The 21,516-nt window shown below is 34.2% G+C and overlaps 1 protein-coding gene across 1 annotated transcript; it reads left to right on the forward strand.

Annotated features, from left to right (window-relative positions):
* Nucleotides 1-228: 228 nt before the first annotated feature.
* Nucleotides 229-2,389, forward strand: LOC131645856 (F-box protein At2g39490-like). The gene is made up of 3 exons (XM_058916054.1): nt 229-1,149; nt 1,309-1,467; nt 1,567-2,389. Exons 1-3 carry the CDS (start codon nt 346-348, stop codon nt 1,798-1,800), a joined length of 1,197 nt encoding a protein of 398 aa, XP_058772037.1. The 5' UTR covers nt 229-345; the 3' UTR covers nt 1,801-2,389.
* The last annotated feature ends 19,127 nt before the right edge of the window (nt 2,390-21,516 follow it).

Below are 21,516 nucleotides of genomic sequence, written 5' to 3' on the forward strand. Positions count from 1 at the left end.
CTTATATTTATTTTTAAAATAAATTTTGTGGCGACTAAAGTGTTCATAGATTGTGTAATAATGTAGACAATTGAATCAAACAAATATTCAACCATATGTCCTTGTAGTTAATATCTTGTCCAAACATATACTCCGTCGACTCATCAAATATCATATTGATATAAGCAAATAAAGTAAAATAGAGTTGGGTCATAGTCCATACTATATAGAATTGAATTCAAACCAAAACCAACAGATATACACTGGAATGTGCAATACGTGTATAAATATAATATCCATTACACAGTATATCAACATCAATTTTCAATCTTCATTGTTTTTTTCTCTCTTAAACATTAAGGTTCAATGAAAGAAATTGTAGAAGATGTTTTTACCAATTTGCCAGATGAAATTCTTGGCTGCATAGTCTCTTTTCTACCAAATGAATATTCACTTCAAACCAGTCTCATATCTACTAGATGGAGAAACTTATGGAACCAAATTCTTGTTAAACATGGAACTATACAAGATATCACTACTGCCGTTGCTCATTTTCTAACCGATTTTGACGAGTTTGATCCATTAAAGCGACCGCGCAAGCTTCAATTTCAATTTGGTGATTACAATACACTCTTTGCAACTATTGCGACTAATAGTAAGCTTCTTCTTGATTTCTCTTTCGGGAACCAAAAACTTGAAAGAGAATATGAACTAGAGTTCAATCTCAATAAGCAACACTTCACCTATAATCCTGTTCCTCCTTCAACTTTCTTAATCAAAAATCTCACTTTGAAATCATTAAACTATTTGACAAGTGAGGTAGCTTCTTCCATAGTTTCGAATTTGGAGCATCTTGAGAGCTTAATGATCACTGATTGCTGTGGATTGCAATCTTTATTCATTGGGTCAGAAACCAAGCTTCATAAGTTAACTATCTTAGATTGCTTGCAGTTGAAGTCTCTTCATCTTAGAACTTCTAAACTTAAATCATTTCGATACCGCGGACCTCTTCCTCGGATTTGGCCAGAATCTCATTTCAACTTAAGTCATGCCAACCTTGACTTCAGACAAGGCCTAAGCTGCAGTGACTTGAAGGCTCAAGATTTTGATGAAACACTATTAACTATTAAGAATTCTGAAATTCTTACTTTATATCAATGGACTTTTGAGGTATGCTCCCTATAACTTTCCTCATTATATATCTAGCACAGACATTTCATATCGAAGTTGTGTGTCTGGTTCAGACACGACACCGACATATGTACTTATATATTTTTTTGTTTAATTATCGGTATTAACGTGTGAGTGTCAATCTTGTATCTGATGCAGGTACTAATATGGCCATCAATTTCTCCTTTAAGTGGAAGTTTTATATTTTATAGATTAAAAGAGCTATGGTGGATTGAAAACCATGAAAATAAAAACAGCATCAGTGCCTTAGTTTCCTTCTTGAAATTATGTCCTGCTTTGGAGAAACTTTTTGTAATGGTAGGATTCATATACTTAATAATAATTTATGTTCTTGTTTTGGTTTAACATTATTGATTTTTTTTGTTGTTGACATTTCTATCACTTGATTGGATGCAGATTGATTCAAAAAGCTATTCAGCTCCACAGTCCAATTCAGGCTTAAAGCAAGAAACTAAATATATAGAATTGAAGCAACTAAAATTGATAAAGTTTATGGGATTCACTAATCCAATAGATGACATTTCAGTGGCAAAAAAATTAATTGAGCTACTGAAGGGAAAGCCTCCAAAGATAGAGACTTCATGTGGGAGTTATTTGGATGAAATGTCTATTTTATGCAATGAAGAATGATTTGAAAAAGTGATTTTTGTAAGGCTGTTGGCCTAGTTATGCAGAAGTATTTGTCACTTTTCCTTTGTAGCTTGTGTTTTGTTTTATTCTTTTCATTCTCTTTTAACAGAATTTGTAAATGATCCAACATGTGATCTAATCTAGAAGCTTCTAGTAAAGCTATTGTAATTTGTTTAATGTTGGGCTATGCTTTATTCTGCATAAAATCAATAATCTGTGGCCCAAGCTGGCCTAGTTTTGACTCTAGTGGATTGGAATTGAGCCAGTAGGTCCAATGAAATCATCTCGCTCTACCTGTACCTTGGTGACTGCATCATTGCCTTCCTCTTCACTAAGAACTTTGTCTTCAAAGTTGAACTAAGGATTAATGTTCCTAATAAGTGATCTTCATCCTCCTACATGCCTTCCTCTTTTGGCAGGAGTATATCATAATCATACCTAGTAACTCAGTCTGTATTAACCATTTGTGTTGAATAAGCACTACTCAAAATAATATACTCTATGATAAAATTTTCACTTCGGTCAATTAATTGAAATAAAATTTTCTAAAATACGTCATTTGTAAACCGACTAAAAATATAGTTTAGAGTTAAACCTTCGATTATCAGCTTAATTTCGTGTTTTATTTAAAATCAAAATGACACGCTTATTTTATTTGAATTTTTAATTATAATATAAATCACCTATTCTCGAGATTGTTTTATCAACTAGCGTGAAATGTTGCTCATTATTTTATTTAATTAAAATGGAAATCAGCTTTTACCTCAGAGTTTGCTACCAACTGAGATATAAACTCCAAACAATATTATACTCCAACATCAAAACGTTAATTCTCATTCACTTTTCTAACTCCTATAAACTTTGTGTGTCTTAGCGAACGAACAAATGTTCCATTCTTCATCTTCTTCATCAAACAAATGAAACAAAATTCTCCATCTTCTCCCCTGACGAACGAAACACCATTCTTCATCTTCTCCGCATAACAAACCGAAATACCATTATTCATCTTCTCCAAATTGAAAGAAGTAAACAATAGAAGAAGGAAGCTCGAATAGGGAAACTCGAATCTCAAACCAACATATTTTTTTACTCTCTCATCATGTATCTGATATGTAAAACTTTCTTCATGATTGTACCAATAATATTGTTGTTGTAATTTTGTTATTGTTGTTGTTGTTGTTGTTGAGATTTAAGGTATAATGTTGTGATTTTACCTATTTCTAAGATATCATAGGTTAGTTGGTTTAAGGTTTGTAGGCCAAAGAGTAATGGTGGCTTGGGGTTAGAGATATTTGTTTGGTTTATCTAGTCCTTTTAGTCAATTGAAGGTGGAGGTTGATCTCTGGTGCTTATGGACTTTGGGTTGATATCTTAAAATCTAGATATGGATATCTAGTTGTTTCTTATTTAAAAAGTGGTAGAGATTCTGGTTTCTGATATTCACCCTCTTGGTAGAAATATGTGTGCCTTCTTGAGTTCAAAGAGGGCAGTCCCTCTGATTGATTTGTGAGTGGTATCTTTAAGAGAGTGGGGTCAGGTCTTCAGACTTAGTTTTGGTTGTACCCTTGGATTGGAAACACCCCCTTAAAGTTAGGTTCCCTAGGAATTTTACCATCACCAATCTTAAAGAGGGATCTATGGGGGATTTGGCTGCGTTGGTATGTGAGAATGTTATTCAGAATTTTAGGTGGAGAGGATCTTTCTTTGAGCATGAACAAGCTGTGATGGACAACTTTTTATATGTCCTTTAAGGAGTTACTATAAATTAGGAGACATATTAGTGGAATTGGAAGTATGCTAAAAATGATGTTTTCTCTAGGGATGTCAACTTGCCTCCGTTAGCGGGGATCCCCATGGGGATTCCCTGTTTGGGGCTCCAAAGACGGGGAATTCCCCCCCCCCCCCCCCGCTGGGACGGGGATGGGAAACAAAGTCTCCCCGAAGGCATTTCGGGGACGGGGGTGGCGTAAATATCCCCCGCCCCGTGCAGTCCCTGCCCCACCTAAAATAGCATAATGTACTTAATTAATATACAATTTTAAATTATTATGTAAGTTTATTTGTCATTTCATATAATTAATCATATAGATTAAAATAAATATGTATTGTTAGTAAATGAGTAAGATCTAAATGATAATTTCAATTTTTTTAGTTGAAATTTTGGTGGTCATGACACTCACTATTATAGATTAAATAATGTTAAAATAATATATTTATCATAAAGGAATAATTTCAAATTTCTTGTGGTTAATTTTTGAACCTTTTACTATTAATTTGGTTTAAAATAAAAAATAAAAAATAATGTTTATAAACCATGGGGATTCGTAGGAACCCGCGGGGATGGGGGACAAAATCCCCCCGTAGTGGGGATCCGAAGCGGGGATGGGGAATAGATTTAAGGGCGGGGATTGTGATGGGAATGTATCCCCCGTCCCCGCCCCGCCCCATTGACATCCCTAGTTTTCTCTGTAGCCTTTACTTATCAAGCTCAAGTAGACCTTAATATTTTTCTGTTGTTTTTATTTCTGTTACTAACTTCACTCAGCCTCATATTTGTATTTGTTGGTCTCTCTCTCTCTCTCTATCTCTCTCTCCTCCTCACTTCCTCTAACGTGGTAGTGTTTTTGGTAGCTTTTACAAAATATGTTCCCATCTATAGAGAATTTTCATAAAAGAGGGTGATAGTTGACCTTGTTGGTTGTACCCTTGGAATGGAAACACCCCATTAAAGTTAGGTTCCCTAGGAATTTTACCATCACCAATCTTCAAGAGGGATCTATGGGGGATTTGGCTGCGCTGGTATGTGAGAATGTTATTCGGGATTTTAGGTGGAGAGGATCTTTCTTTGAGCATGAACAAGCTGTGATGGACAACTTTTTATATGTCCTTTAAGGAGTTACTATAAATTAGGAGACATATTAGTGGAATTGGAAGTATGCAAAAAATGATGTTTTCTCTAGGGATGTCAACTTGCCTCCGTTAGCGTGGATCCCCATGGGGATTCCCCGTTTGGCGCCCAAAGACGGGGAATTCCCCCCTCCCCCCCCCCCCCCCCCCCCCGCGGGGACGGGGATGGGAAACAAAGTCTCCCCGAAGGCATTTCGGGGACGGGGGTGGCGTAAATATCCCTCGCCCCGTGCAGTCCCTGCCCCGCCTAAAATAGCATAATGTACTTAATTAATATACAATTTTAAATTATTATGTAAGTTTATTTGTCATTTCATATAATTAATCATATAGATTAAAATATATATGTATTGTTAGTAAATGAGTAAGATCTAAATGATTATTTCAATTTTTTTAGTTGAAATTTTGGTGGTCATGACACTCACTATTATAGATTAAATATTGTTAAAGTAATATATTTATCATAAAAGAATAATTTCAAAATTTCTTGTGGTTAATTTTTGAACCTTTTACTATTAATTTGGTTTAAAATAAAAAATAATGTTTATAAACCTTGGGGATCCGTAGGAACCCGCGGGGATGGGGGACAAAATCCCCCCGTAGCGGAGATCCGAAGCGGGGATGGAGAATAGATTTGAGGGCGGGGATTGTGATGGGAATGTATCCCCCGTCCCCGCCCCGCCCCATTGACATCCCTAGTTTTCTCTGTAGCCTTTACTTATCAAGCTTAAGTAAACCTTAATATTTTTCTGTTGTTTTTATTTTTGTTACTAACTTCACTCAGCCTCATATTTGGATTTGTTGGTCTCTCTCTCTCTCTCTCTCTCTCTCTCTCTCTCTCTCTCTCTCTCTCTCTCTCTCTCTCTCTCTCTCTCTCTCTCTCTCTCTCTTTCTCCCCCCTCACTTCCTCTAACGTGGTAGTGTTTTTAGTAGCTTTTACAGAATATGTTCCCATCTATAGATAATTTTCATAAAAGAGGGTGATAGTTGACCTTGTTGGTTCCTTCTTTCATATGTATGGTTTTTTTATGTATAGTCAACTTCTCATTTATTTGTCACATGTAATCTAGTTTCTCTTTGTGGTATAGGATCTTTTAAGTGGTCGGATTGACAAATTGTTATCCCTAGTGACTCTAGGCTCCTTTTTGAATTTTTTTCTCTCCTTTGTGATAGATCGACGAGTAAGGATGATTATGCTATGATTTGACATACAATTGTCTGGTTTATTTGGATTGCTCAGAATGACATTTTTTCCAGTTATTTAACAAATGTGAAAGAGGCGGAGGAAAAAAGTATCTTTATAGTTTAGAAGTGGTTTCTTTGTATGTGTGTGGTGAACTCATGTTCTTTCTCTGCCTGCATCAACCAATAGAGGATAGAGTGTTTTTGGAGAAGTTCTTGAATTGATTAGTGTTTTGGCTTATTTTTGGTAGTTTTTTTCTATTGGTCATGGTTCTGGTGAAGTGAGATCTAATATGTACCCATGTTAAATGATGGTTTAGATGTATGGTTTTGCAATTGGTTTAGTTATTTTGCATTTTAATGTTTAAGGTGTCTTATTGTATTTTGTTGTTTTCGCTTTTAGCGAATTTTATAAGTAATTCTTGTGCTTTTTGAAATCTCTCTTTTTGTTTTTTTATATGTTAGAATTTTTATGTATAATAATTTTAATATATTATTTTATCATTAAAAAAATTATGTTTTTTTGTTATGAAAAGATATAGGTAGTTAGTTAGCTTTTGCTATTCAATTTTTTAAAAGCGTTGACTCCCTACTTTATAAATCATATATACTATTTGAATAATAATTTAAAGAAGAATTTCTTTAACCTTTCTAATTAATCCTTAAAGTTTATTTATGAGATAAATTTTATTGACCTCTAACATAATTCTAGATGTATACGTTTCAAAACACAAATGTATTGTCGTTTAATGTTATACTTCCTTACTAATTATGTCGTTTTAAAGTACACTTATATAATAAATGTTGTTTTATAGAAAATGTGAGATGAAATTACAAATGGGTTTTCTCCAATGTCCTAACCAATGCTACCTCAAGGTTTTCTTGTTAGGTATCATTAGGGGTGGAAATAGGCCAGGCCGATAACAGGGGCCTACAGGCCAGCCTATATAGGCTCAGGCCAGACCACAAATTATTTTTAAATAGAAAAGACCTAGGTTTTTTTATAAGCCTATTTAGTTAAAAAGGCTAGGCCTCATGCCCTAAAAAAAAGCCTTTTAAGCCTATCAGGCCGACCTATTTAAATAAATATGAATACTTTTTTATTTTTATTATGTTATGTTTTGTACTTTGAATTAAAATACATTAATAAAACTTGGTTATCTTGAAGAACTTGTGAAAATAAGATGAAAACACCTGATGAACATCATTTTCATAAGTTCTTTTAGTTAGTTAGTCTATTTAAACATTATTTTAATTGCTTATTTACATATGCCTAAAACAAATAGGTTTTTATGTAGGCTAACAGGCTAACCAGACCTTCAAAAAGGCCAGGCTCAGGCTTAAAAAATAAGCCTACGACAGACTACAGGCCAGACTTAGGCTTTAGTTTTTTTGACAGGCCAGACTTAGGCTTGGCAAAGCCTAGCTCGGCACAGCCTATTTCCACCCCTAGGTATCATGCATATGTTGTTTGTTTCTAAATTATTTTTTCTTATGTATAACCTAATTCTAAAACTTTTTTTTTCTTATGTATAACCTAATTCTAAAACTTTTTTTTCTTATGTATAACCTAATTCTAAAACAGTTTTCTTGCCAAGTTTGATATCTAACATCAATATATCATTATGTATAAATTCTATATTTTATAAATAGATGAGTTCCGGTGGATTGACAAATATGAAGAAAAAAATAATGCCTTGTCTCTGAAAATTTCGTCATTCTCAAAAATCAAAGCAAAATTTTAAAATTGTAGAATTTCTACTTAATAATATCTTGTATGTGTGATTCTGTTTGGTAAGACACAATTTCGAACTTATAGCTTATAAGTTCATATCATAATTTAGACCTGTATGGTGACGACATTTTTATCATAAATTTATAGTTTATTTTACTAGTTTATAGATTATTATTTCTTCTTCCTTTTTCATCTTTATTATTTTAACAAAAATTCATTTTTATCCTTTATAATTTATTTTAATTTAAAATAAAATAAATATTTATTAAATAACTTTTATGTCATTTTATATTTATAAGTTAGTTGAACCGCTAATTTTAGCAAACACTCAAATCAGCTTATCAGCTATCAGTCTCAACCATCGACTATAAGCTATAAGCTATCAGTCATAAGCTATAAGTTATCAGCTAGCTTATCATCAACCGCAATTTTTATCAAACAGACCATATATATGCGATTCACATGATAAATACAAGTCAAACAAAAAAAATATTCTATTGTTATTATCAAAATATTCTTTAAAAAAATGATAAAAAAAATATTTTGCAAAAAAAAAATATAAATAATAAATTAATATTCTGATGTGTAGATTCTTTAACCTACTTATAATGTTACTTCCATACTAAAATTGTGTTTATATTTAACCTGATTATTTAAAATGTCCCTAGCTACAATCAAATCAGTTATAACAACGAAGATACTCATACTAATAAATTTTCATACAATCGCATGTAGATTTTTTACTTCTAACATGATCATAATTTTAATTTTATTATTTTCATATAAAAATTATAAAATTATTCATTTTATGATATATTATACTTTTTTAGTTTTAACCGATTTGATGCTTTATATTTTTATTATAAATCTGTGTGTTCGCATAGATACCCGTATAATACACGCATTATTTTATAAAATTCAATAAAGATGAAATAAAAATAAAACAAAATTATTTAACCAAAATAGTTTATTATTGTTTAAAAAAAGATATATTTTTATTCATATTTGAATCATAAATATAATTTTTTCTTATATAAAAATAGTTGGATCAACGGTATAATTTCCCGTATATAAATATTATTTTTATTTTGACATTAGTTATAAAAATATTTGGATCAATTATTCCTGTTTACAAAAAATATATGTTTAAGAGTCAATGATTTATTTAAAAATATTTTTCAATAAATCATAAGAAACATATATTTCTCTTATTTACATTGTGAAATAATGACATTATTTATAAATATATATATATATATATATATATATATATATATATATATATATATATATATATATTCTTTTTGCTTTCTTAAAAAATATTATTGCTTAAATTAAAAATATTTTTAAAATAAAAATATTTGTAACATAAATAATTTATAAACAATAGTTTTTTTTTCTGTGTTTAGTTTCATAGATTATTTTAAAGATATTTACTTTGATTTGTTTTAATTGTAAAAAAAATATAATGATTATAATAATGATTGTATAGTACAACTAATACAAAATAATACAAACATTGTACTGTTAAATAATAAGGAGGATTCCTAATAAAACGGAACTGGACTCCTAATAATATGAGCAATAGCAGCATTAACATGGATATTTCCGTAACTTTTCATTGTATCAGGATGTTCCACTCCAATTTGTCTTTCATTAATATTTAGTACTTTTTGTTTATAGATAGTTGCCTAAGAAAACCAGAGTTAAATTATTAGAATGATAAATCAAATATTTCAACAACATGTGTCACCAGATTATAAGCTCCTAACATTCTATGGTAAGGCCCGCACACTGATACTAACTTTGAAAGTGGCTTCAACACTCAATTCAAAATGTTATTTATATCTTTTTGTCGTAGTGCATATAATCCTCCCAATTACCTTTATCCAAATAAGTCTTTGATGACTCCAACAGGACTTGCCGATTGGTAGAAGAGGAACCAACCTGCTCTAAAAATTGTACTTTAGTTACTATAGATTTAGAAAAATAAAATAAATTTTTCACATAAAATTAATCTGGAATGTATTTATATATGGGGACCATGCTTACAATATCCAACTTTCAAAAAGAGATACGACATCCATTTCATAGTCCATTGGAACCCATTCAAGTCCAACATTTAAAAGGGGTTTCATAGTTAAAATACTAATAACACAAAACAATCAAGAGCATGAGTCATTTTATTTTAGCTTATGGCATAGTCCACAAAGAATAACAAACTTTCTTAAATCTTTACTGCTTTTGTGCTTCCACTTCCATCCAAACCTCTTTAAAAGGAGGATTTCTAACCATTTCCATTTTAGTTCGTCACAACTGGTTATATGAACATCATTAGTTTCAATTGACGGTGTTCCTAATAATATATTTAAGCATGATGCTAGAGATGAAGTCATTTCATAATCATTATCAACAGCTACAACAACAACTTGCAAGATGTGCATGTAGGCTCAAACGACAATCCCATGTATACAAAGTGATTGTACATGAGGAAGTTTATCAGCAAAGTTCAACCTACAACAGAATTTGAATAAATATTATATTGGTGAAATTGTCTATATACTTAAATAAACAATCAATATAGAGTTCAAAACACATTGCACATAGGAAATAGATAAATATTAGAACATTACCACTCGTCCTAAAGAAGACATTTGGTTTAAACTAAGACATGATGCTACAAGCACTTGAATATATATAGTTTCTAGTAAGAGAAAAAATCGGGACAACAAAATATGAGAGTGAGACTTTATCACAAATATTCGGCCTAAATAAGGTTTACCCGTAAAAGGATGATATAAACAAACAAAGAAAACCCAATGAGTTGAATCCAATTTTAACATTAACATATATTATCACAAGAATGATATAAACAAACCTTTAGGAGAACAGACACTTAAAACAGTTCATTTGGCATGTAGTCTCCCCTGAAGAGAAATATATGAAATAAACATGTTAGCATTAGCATACTTAGATGATTACTTATTAACAACACGTGCATAATCTACAATGCATAGTTGAATGCTAATAAATGAAAAGAAACAAATAGTTGATGTGCATAGCATGCTTAGATGTTTCCTCATAGCTAAAGAACTTGACTGTTGAATTCAGGATGCATTTCGACCTCTCTCAAACTTGGATATGAGACTAAAAATTACGCAACCCTACAAAATTAAAATGTTTTCTAACAAGAGAACCCTAACGTTCACATCTTGAACAACTTCAAAGATTCTTCATCCAAACCCATAAAATCAAAAAACATAAATTGAACCTTAATCATCAAAAAGCAATATTCGAAAGGCAAGATTCAAAAGGCATAATAATAACAACATAACAATGAATTTATAAGAAAATTGAGCTTTCCAAATATTTGGATATGAAAACATTCTAAACACTAATCCGGTAACTTCGCCGATAACACATAGTCTTATTCCATAGATTGGGGGCCTTCAACAACAACCTCTTCGAAGTGAGGAACCAGCATCTTAGAGTCCTCTTCTAGATTTTGTTGTTGCACAAAATAATACACAAAAAAATTAAATCTGGATATCTAAAACCCTAGTAATCATCCCACAGAAAAACATTAACAACATGTCCTTTTGTAACTACAATATTCTTCTTAAGAAATCTTGCAGAGAAACGGAATTGCAAAGTTGAATGCTTTAGGTTAAACAAAAAAATCTAATATAGATAAAATGAAGGCTTGAAGGTAAACATGATGAGTCGAAGATTGTCAGGAGACAATTTGTAAACGGATGTCGTAGATAATCGCTTATTTGTATTTGGTACATAGAAAAAACATAGAGAGAAGAAGGAGGAAGACAAAGAGTGAGAGGATGGGAGAAACTGAAGAGTGGGAAGAAGGAAAAGAGGATCAGAGAGAGATAGAGAGGACAAAAAGCAGATTCTGAAGTTTGATATATGTGGGTGTTGTGGTGGGGCAGATTTGAATTTTGAGACAGTTGTTGTATTGCTATAGATTAGTATTGATATTCAAAATTGCTATACCAGAAATACCCCATTTTGAAGATGTGGCAAAATTAAAGGATAGGGCATTCTAGACTTTTCCATAACAACTTATTTTCGTATATTATAGATAATAAATATACAATTTTAATTAATTAGGTGATACTTATTTTTTAATAAGATTAAATTAAAATATATTATAAACTTAAAATCAAATACATAATATATAATGAATATACAATTTTAATGAAATATATAAAATGTATTTAGAATACTATATATTAAAGTACACTTATATCTAGGCATGGCAACGGGGCGGGGCGGGGACGGTCTTTACGTTTCCCAAACCCAAACCCGAAACCCCAATCAATCCCCATTCCCCGCCCCAAACCCAAACAGGGATGGGGAATTAAAACCCAAACCCGTTCTAAACGGGTTCGGGTTGGGTTCGGGTATCCCCGGCCCGCTACCATCTATTTCGTAAAATCAATTTTTTTAATAAAAATATTTACTTTTTCAACAATCAAATTACATTATAAATAACAAAATAAAAAAATCTCAAAAAATATCATACATACATTTCAAATATTTAAAATAATAAATACAAATCAAATTATCTAAACATCAGCCACATATTTATTAATATAAATTATGAAATATAAATAATAATGTACATGATGAAATAAACGGGGCGGGTTCGGGGTGGGTACTAGTGTCCCCATTACCCGACACGTCCCCATATTTTATAATCGGGGAAAACCCAAACCCAGTCAAAGCGGGTTTTCCTCGTCAACTTCGGGGCGGGTTCGGGTGGGTACCCGTCAGTCTGAGTTTTATTGCCATGCCTTATATCTTAGAATTTTCAAAAGTTTTAGATGTCTCAAGATTTAGAGTTTAAATTTTAAATAATATATTAAGTACGTTTAGAATACTATATAATAATATAAATATGTTGTATGATATTAACTTAGATAATTAGTTTATTAGTTTTTTATTTTATCAGTTTTTTTTATGTTTATAGTTTATTTTAGCAGGTTTTTGTTAGAGCAAAAATAGAAGAAAAACATGTTAAATTTTGCTCTTCACTTGCGTAAAGGAGAGGATTATCGCTGTATTTTTAAAAAAATTTATATTAGTAAAATTATTTCTTTTAGCTTTACCTATTTTTCTCTCAGAACTCAAGCCATTTGTTTAACATTGTATCAAGAAAATATACTCTGATATTCACTTTTTTCTACATCAATCTTTCCTCTGATTGGTTCGTTTTATGTCATCATCAAAGTTTTTGGTTTATTTCAATTTTCTTCAGCGTCTATAATCTATCTTATTCATGCTTCATCACCTACATGTGGTAATCTCTCTTGTTTCATTCAGATTCATGTTCTCCACTTTCTTGGTATTTCATCCAAAATCCTTTACATGTCACTGCTTTTGATTACACCTTATCATCTGGTTTCTCAAGAAAACCAAAACCATCATGTTACCTTTGATTTTCACTATTATCCGAAAAAAACAATAAAAGCATAGAGAGAAAAAACATAATAACAACACAAAAACATAACGTAGAAACTTCAAAATCGGAGAAAATTACGGTTATTGTCAACAGACAACCAAAGAATAATATTATGTGAAAATTGTCACAATACATAATATACCCTCAACTAACCCATACCCCTAATACGCTCACACCCTCTAAAACAAATATTTAATTACATCTCACAACACTCTAATACAAGAGTATAAGAGAACAAATAAAGTCAAATACAAACTTAAAGTGCTTTTGATTGGTGCATCTTGTAACGAATAACTTTAATCCTATATATAGCATTGGAACATCTCTTCGTTCACAAAACTAAACGATTTGGGACTTCAAAGAACATGTATTATATATATATATATATATATATATATATATATATATATATATATATATATATATATATATATATATATATATATATATATATATATATATATATATATATATATATATATATATATATATATCTTGAACTTCCTCTTCATTTACAATACTAAGTGATGTTTAACTTCTTCAATATGTATATTTTCAACCAACCCCAACAATTTTCACCATGATTGAAAATAGGCTAAATTACAATCTTGATCTCCCTATTTTTGTGTTTTCACGATTTTAGTCCTCCTATTTTGTTTTTAAATACTTTTGGTCCACCATCCCCACTTTGACTATAAAAAACTCTTATGTGTCACATTTTAAAATACATTTTTTTGGTTCCTCATCCTCGCTTTTGGTCCCTATCCCCACTTGAGGATGAGCTACGTATTTTAAAAAGTGATACATAAGTGTTTTTTGTAGCCAAAATGGGGATGGGGACCAAAAGTGTTTAAAAACAAAATAGGGGGACTAAAATCGTGAAAACACCAAAATAGGGGGACCAAAACTGTAATTTAGTCTTGGAAATAATATGTGAGTTTTCATTATCTTCACCGACAATCATACTCCATCATAAAGAGTACCAACATGTATATTTTCAACCAATCTCAACAATTTCCACCTTGATTGAAAATAATACATCAATTTTCATTGTTTTCATTGACAATCATACTCCACCATAAAGAGTATAGTCACTTGAAGCTACACCACTCCAAGAATTTTCACATTATCTTCACCAACAATCATAGTTTTAAAAACTATCATACTCTCTCATGAAGAATATAGTTCACTTGAAGGTAAACCACTAGAAGAATTTCACATTTTCATCATCGACAATCATATACTTTACTATGGAGAACAAATTTCACTTGAAGGTAAACTGCTCAAGAATTTCACGTGTCAAAAACTAGGTTTAAAACCTATGGTGTAACTTCCTTGTTGACAAGAAGCTCTTCAACCACCGACATAATCTTGCACCTTGTGTAATCTTGATTGTATCAACACATATTTGACTTGAACTTTCCACAAGTCAAAAAAATTCTTCCATCAATTTTCTCTAGCCCCAACTGCACATCAGAATTTGTGACTGCAAGTGCAACTCAACAACTCTTTCGCAACACCACCCTTATTTTCTAATGTGAAAGATCCAACAAAGATGCAACTACAAAATGTACTAAGATCTCTTATCCCTAGATCGAACCAGTTTTTCTCTCTTGGTGTTTTAAAACGAAAAGAGTAAAAATATAAAAAAAAATGAAGATGTAATTTTCGTCCAAATCTATATTTTTAAGAGAAGATGGATAATCGATGGGGTACAGGTTCAAATTATCCTATTTTTATGGGAATTTCTTATTTCACCCATGTTTTTCTAACGCACTACGTGGAATTCCAAAAATGCCCATTAAAACCGGAAGTATATTTCTAATGCGCACCATAATTGACATTAACGTTGGAACTAACCGAAAAATATAATTACGGTATGGAACCATAAGTATATTTCCTGGTTCTTTGAACACCTAAAAGGCGCGCTGCCGCTGCCTCTTCCCCTCCCATTACAGTTTCAACAACTCTCTCGGTGTATCAAGCATCCAACAACAATCGAACAACAAAAAACAACAACAATTAATCAAGTAAGTTGATTTTGAAAATTTTAAAGTTTATGTAAAATCCGCTTAAATATGTGTTTTATGTCAGAAATTAGGTATTTATGGATTGTTTTGAACATTATAAATCATTTCTAAGGTATTAGACATGTATTTTAAATGCTCAATGGCTTTTTATTTGAGTTCTTTTGTGGGGGTAGGGTGCCATCAACGCACCTAAAAAATCGCAGTAGAAACCGAAAATATACTTCCGGTTTTCAGCAAGAACAAAACCGCATGTAAATTTCCGCTTTTTTCCCTTATATGTTTTCAAATTTGTTTTTAACATTGGTCCTTGAGTTAATATTTCTTTCGTGCTTCTACAGGAGCAATGATTGATATAGCATCTCGATTGAGACACGACAGGTAGCATAGCACGCTTCTGTGCAGAGAAAAAAGAGGCATGCAACCTAACCTCCTCATGCATCTGGACAGGCCGTACCTAATGCACCAGCTTAATTTTCTGGTGTTCCTCCTGTTAATCCCACTACTTTGGCCTCCTGTAGTGGGATTCTCCACCCCCCGTCCTCCCGCAAACGCACCTCTCAACCTACAACATTTGAGGCGGGAGATGCCTTAGGTTCTCAGGAGACACCAGAGGTACCAGAGGCCCAGTCTCAACCTTTGTCGGAGCCTCCATCACAACCCCAAACAACACCAGAGACGGCTCGTGCACAGCCTGCACCGCGAGCACCTATAGAACCTACTTTTGGAGGAGGACCATCTGATTTATTCATTATTCCTTTTTACCCAGACCATGTTGCTAGACGTATTTGGGACAGACATGTATGAATTTTTAATTTTGATTTCTATTGCATTTTAAATTATGATTTTGTTTATGAATTTTGAATTTTGGTTTGTTGATTAAATCCGTCAAAATATTTATGCAGGACCATGATACGCTCAAGGTTATTAGCCATGGGTGGAAAATCAGTAGACTGGTATCCCCTACAGAGCCATGGTTTGATGAGCTTTTATAGCCTACATGTTGAAAGATTTGGCCCCGTGTTGATACAACGTGGTCAACTGGGGTATGATTAAAGCTTTCCTCGAGGGGTGGCACCATGAGACGTCGTTGTTTCACATACCACATGGTGAGATGACGATCTCACTCGACGATATCATGTGTCTGCTGCATATTTCGATCAGAGGGAGATTCTTGGATCATGAGAGGATCTCTAAGGAAAAGGCGTTGGATCTGTTGGTTGAGATGTTGGAGTTACCTCTGAGAGTGACTTGGAAGAGATTGATAAAGTCTGAGATAGTCACGCCAGGTACAAATAAAGGCTTGGGTGATCAAGGAGGAGGTACAACGTGCACGAGAGGGCGATGGAGATGACGAGTAGGTTACCATGCACATGTGGTATGCTTTGAGAGCATACCTTTTGTAACTTGTTGGCACAGAGATTTTTATGGACACCAGTGCCACACTGATATCATGTACCCTCAGTTTTTTGATGATCTTGAGACGGTCCAACAGTGGAACTGGGGGGGCTGCTTGCCTGGTATACCTGTACATGAAGCTGGATGAAGGGATAAAGTGAAATACGAAGCAGATAATCTGCAGCATGTCACTCATGATGGTATAACTTCTTTTTCTTTGTTGCCTTTATTAATTATTTTGATTCGGGGAACTAATTATTTAATTTTCTTATTTCAGGGATGGATCCTACAGCACTTCCCCCGCATCTCGGGTTGGTAACTTGTGACGAGCTTTACTGAAGATAAGTTGTGTGCTTGCGGTTAAAACCCCCTCCGAGGGAACCAAGCGGTAGAGCCGTTCTAGTTATACATTGACTGACTGACACATGAGAACATACACTTCTCTTTATATGGCGACCACCGTGAGACGATACCATTTGACGAGGTATCGTTGTTTACGGGATAGTTGGCTTGCGGGTTTACAAGACGAATGCCTATATGTCTGAGCGGGTGATACGTCAGTTCAGGTTCACCCAAACTATTCTCCGAGATCCTGTTGTAGCTCCTCCTCCAACAGAGAGAAGGAGCGATATTGATGAGTTTTTGATGATTTTAGAATCATCTTGTTCTTGAGGAGGCCAAAAGTACTGTAGCTATATCTGACTCGAGCTACGACTACGGTTACATGTTATGGTTCTTCCGGGTGTCCCATCCATACATGATACATTATGTTCCAAGGAACCCACCGAGACCATTTCATCAGGAGATCCTAAAGGAGGAGCAGACTAGGGCCGATCATGCGACTGATGTATTGCCTAGGTGTCATCGTATCATGGAGCTTGTGCGGGATGGTATAGATAGAGGTTTGTTTCCTGATGGCATTGATGTTAGTGAAGTTCTAAATTCCATCATGGCGGAGGCTCGGGAGTCTATGCTTTACAGGAGGCAACGGAGGGACGCCCCGAGGGTGACAGTTTGACTCATCATTCGTCATACCCATTAATTTTTGTTATTTTTCTTGATATTTAGTTGTACTTTTTGGTTATTCGGTTTGGATTACATTTTTGTATCTCGTACTACTATAGCACTATTTATATATTCAGTAGTTCGGGTTCAGTAGCTTTTTGTTATTCAGTAATTTATGACTTTTCTTCCGATTGTATAGGTATTTGTATTATGTGTGAATGAACCATAAATATATATATATTAAAATGGTAAAATGGTTCTAATATAGGTAATAGAAGAAACCGGAAATATATTATCGGTTTGAAACCATAAATATACTTCCGATTTGCAATCAATTTTAACAACATAGTGCGTATCAGAAATATATTTCCGATTTTGAAGGGGCATTTTAAGAATTTTATAGGGTACTTCTTTAGACCATGAGCAGGATTAGGAAGAAATTTTCTTTATAGACCCCCCATCCTTCTTGGTCATCCGTGGAGAAATTCCTAAATTGCCTATATATTTCAGAAATGCATCTCCGAAGTCACCTTTTTTTGAAAAAAAAGTGGTTTCAGATATGCACTTCCGAAAACACTTTTTTTTTTTGGAAAAAAGTGATTTCGGAGATGTACTTCTGAAATAAAGTTAATTTCCAAAAAAAAGGTGAATCCGAAGATGCATCTCCGAATTCACCCCCCTTGGAAGAATTCGGATATGTACTTCCGAAATCTTGTCTGATACAGAATTCATAAAACAAACAACAACGCTTCGATTTATTATAAAGCATGGAAATTACAAACATCACATAACATAAAATTAAAGTTATATATTGTTAAACACGGGTACGTGAGGACGAGTCAACATTTTGATAACGTCGGCTCCCGATCTTTGAAGTTTCGCATCCAACTCGATCGGACCCTTCGAAGAAAATCAGTCGAAAGTTGTCCATAAAACTGCTAAATCTTCGTCGTTCTTGAATTCAAATGGGGTGAACTGAACGTCTCCCTCGTCGCTAAGGAAAGGCGAGCGGTACTCAAGCTTCACAACCTTCCGATTTTCCAGGTATTGCAAGAGAGTGTTGAGCGACGTTATAAATTCCGCGAACGGTGTGTTGCGCGAGAAGCGGAATTGGAACGACATCGGGTAGCCACTGCTGAAGTAGACAAACGCAAGGTGGGGGTAGGTTTGTGTCATTGGTGTTTTGTGGCTTGATGTTGATGAAAGGGATTAGTGTAGTATTTATAGACTTATTGGAGTAATTATGACCCAACAAACCTTATCTTGCTTTCAGTGGATGTTTCGAAAATATACATCCGAAAACATCCCAAAAACCTTCAAATTTCGGAAGTATACTTCTGAAGTTAGCAAAAACAGACCTGAAATTTGAGTTTGCTACTGTGCAGTTTGTTTTGAGGATTAACTACATTTTCAACCAAGCATAAGCATAACATAAACAACGACAATATTAAATATATGTATATTATATATGTATTGAATCGGTTTGATTTACATTCTAAACGACAATACATACAAAAAATGACACACACCCGATCATTACAAACAAAAAGGATCCGGTAAAAACTAAAATTCGCCGAACCAATCAGTGGTGCTTAAATCTAAAACCGGCAAGTTCTTCGACCAGTCTCTATTTTCCTCATGCTCTTGCTTCATCATTTCTTCAAACTCCGCCATTCTTTCAACAAAAGGATCCGGCCAAGTATCCATCTCATTTGTATGGTGTGTCGTCCACTGACAAGAAGTAGCCGGTATAGGACACCCCGGTTTCAAAAAAACTTGCACAAAGTGGCGCGATCTTCGATACCCGATACATATGATGCGGCTCGACGCGTCCAAAGGCGGTTGACTATGAAGTGAAAAAAATGTCTCACATAATCCAAATCTCGTCAAATCGATACACACCCGGTCGTACGACTTGCTATAAGATGGCCCATTTCGGGGAATGACATCCACTTCAAAACTAGGGCGTGACCGCTTAGTGATGGAACAAGGGAATCATGAATTTTATCAAAGTTTTCTTGATTTTCATAAAGTCGGCCGTAGATGTTCCTATGCGAAGTCAACTCCGAAATAAGTGCTCGTCGAATAAGTGTGTGATTTTCTTCTCCTCTTCCAAGAAAACCGACAACGGCTCGATACCCACAATTACCGTCTGTGCCAACATCAACTATGTTATCAATAAATTTGTGCATAAAAAGCGGCATCTCATCAATGTAGATCATTGGAGTTTTTTTATGAGAGGTGTGCGCGGCGACTTCGAAATACGGGCTCCTTTGTTAGCACTACACTTGGACTTTGGTGTTTGTGAATCCGGTATCAATACATTAACATGTTCAAAGTAGGAAGGATCTCGTTTGGTTAATGTGTCTTCTTGGGTGTTTTTCAGCTTTTTAGGCGCACCTTTGGTTTTAACCGGTTGAGATGGAGGTTTCAAATCGGTGGTCTCCGGAAATGCAATTTTTCGCAATTGTTCTTTATGTGCATTTTCATGGTGTCATCCGCTTTAGCAAACTTATCCATTATCACTTCCAACTCGTCGGATATGGTAATTTTGGATTCACCCTTTTTCGGCGGCTCGAAATCATCAAAACGAAGCTTTTTCCAATGGTCAATTACTTCGTCCATGCGTATCAGTGAATTCAACTTCATCTTTTTAGAAAGTATACAACCACATGGAAGCCTGTAGGTTTTCCTAATTGTGCACCCGCATTTTGCACTATCCGGACCCGTTGTCTCCACCCGCTTCGCCTCATGAAAAATAAAATTCAACCCCGCACGACATATGTTGTAAATCAATTGCGAGTATAGATTTTTTCCCTTAAACTGGTGTTTCATAACCGTCTTGCTCCGACCAAACGATGTTTGAATTTCATTATGTTGATTTTGGAGCATTTGGTTCACGGTGTCCCATCCCCTACACAAATCCCCCTTGCTATCACCCAACCATCTCTTCAACGCCGCATGTGCGGATACTCGGTTAGTTGTAGTTCAACCAAGATGTCTCACTCGATCCGTCCAAGCACAAACAACTTTTTCTTTTACTTTGTCAAGGATCATACTTTCGACGTAATGACAAAAAATGTTCAAAGAAACACACAAAGTCCGGAATTGTACCACTTTCTCGGTATACAACTCTTCGGAATGTGCATCTAAAATCTCCCTTCATGCGGACATAATCTTGTCCACCACAACACCGGCTTTGACGATGTTACCATTGTCATCCTTTCTTTCTTGCGTGCCAACCGCGGGTTTGAGCTTACTTCTCACATTGCATGTTATGTGATACCGACAAAGTAATGCGGTCGATGTCTGGAAGACGGTATCGACCGCATTCATCAAAGCATTATCTCGGTCGATAACAATGACACTTGGCATATTCTTTTGATCAACCAACAAAGACTTACATATTCCCAAAGCCCATGTAAAGTTTTCTTCTTTCTCACATTCCAGAAAAAGCAAATTCAACCGAAAATGTCTTGTCCGTCGAGGTCACACCGATAATTTCTAGAAGCGGAAGCCTATACTTGTTGGTCTTGAACATCGAATCCATTACAAGAACGGTTGGAAATGTGTTAAACAACTTGATACTTTCGGGATGAGTCCAAAATATGTCACGCACCCTAACTTTGTTCTCACACGTTCGGAAGCTTGAAACGTATTGGTTATCGCCCAAAAGTTTCAAAAGTTGTTATTTTTCTGACCTCGTGCCCATTTTTAAGACTTTAAGATTGTGTCGTTCATTGTATACTTGCTTGATATTTGAAACGCTATCCGGTTTTTTTTGCTTCAAATCGGCAAGTATGTTTCTCGGCGCCTTTTTGATTGTCGATAAGTCCGAAATAACATTTTTCTCTTCGCAAGACAACCGACACGCAATTGGATGCCCGTGTAGCTTTCTTTCCAAGGCATGATTATGAACTCCACAAATGACGCTAAAACGCCACAAATCATCAATCTTACGAGTCACGCGCAACTTAAACGGA

Source organism: Vicia villosa, linkage group LG2, assembly GCF_029867415.1.
Source record: "Vicia villosa cultivar HV-30 ecotype Madison, WI linkage group LG2, Vvil1.0, whole genome shotgun sequence".
Classification (NCBI taxonomy): Eukaryota; Viridiplantae; Streptophyta; class Magnoliopsida; order Fabales; family Fabaceae; genus Vicia; species Vicia villosa.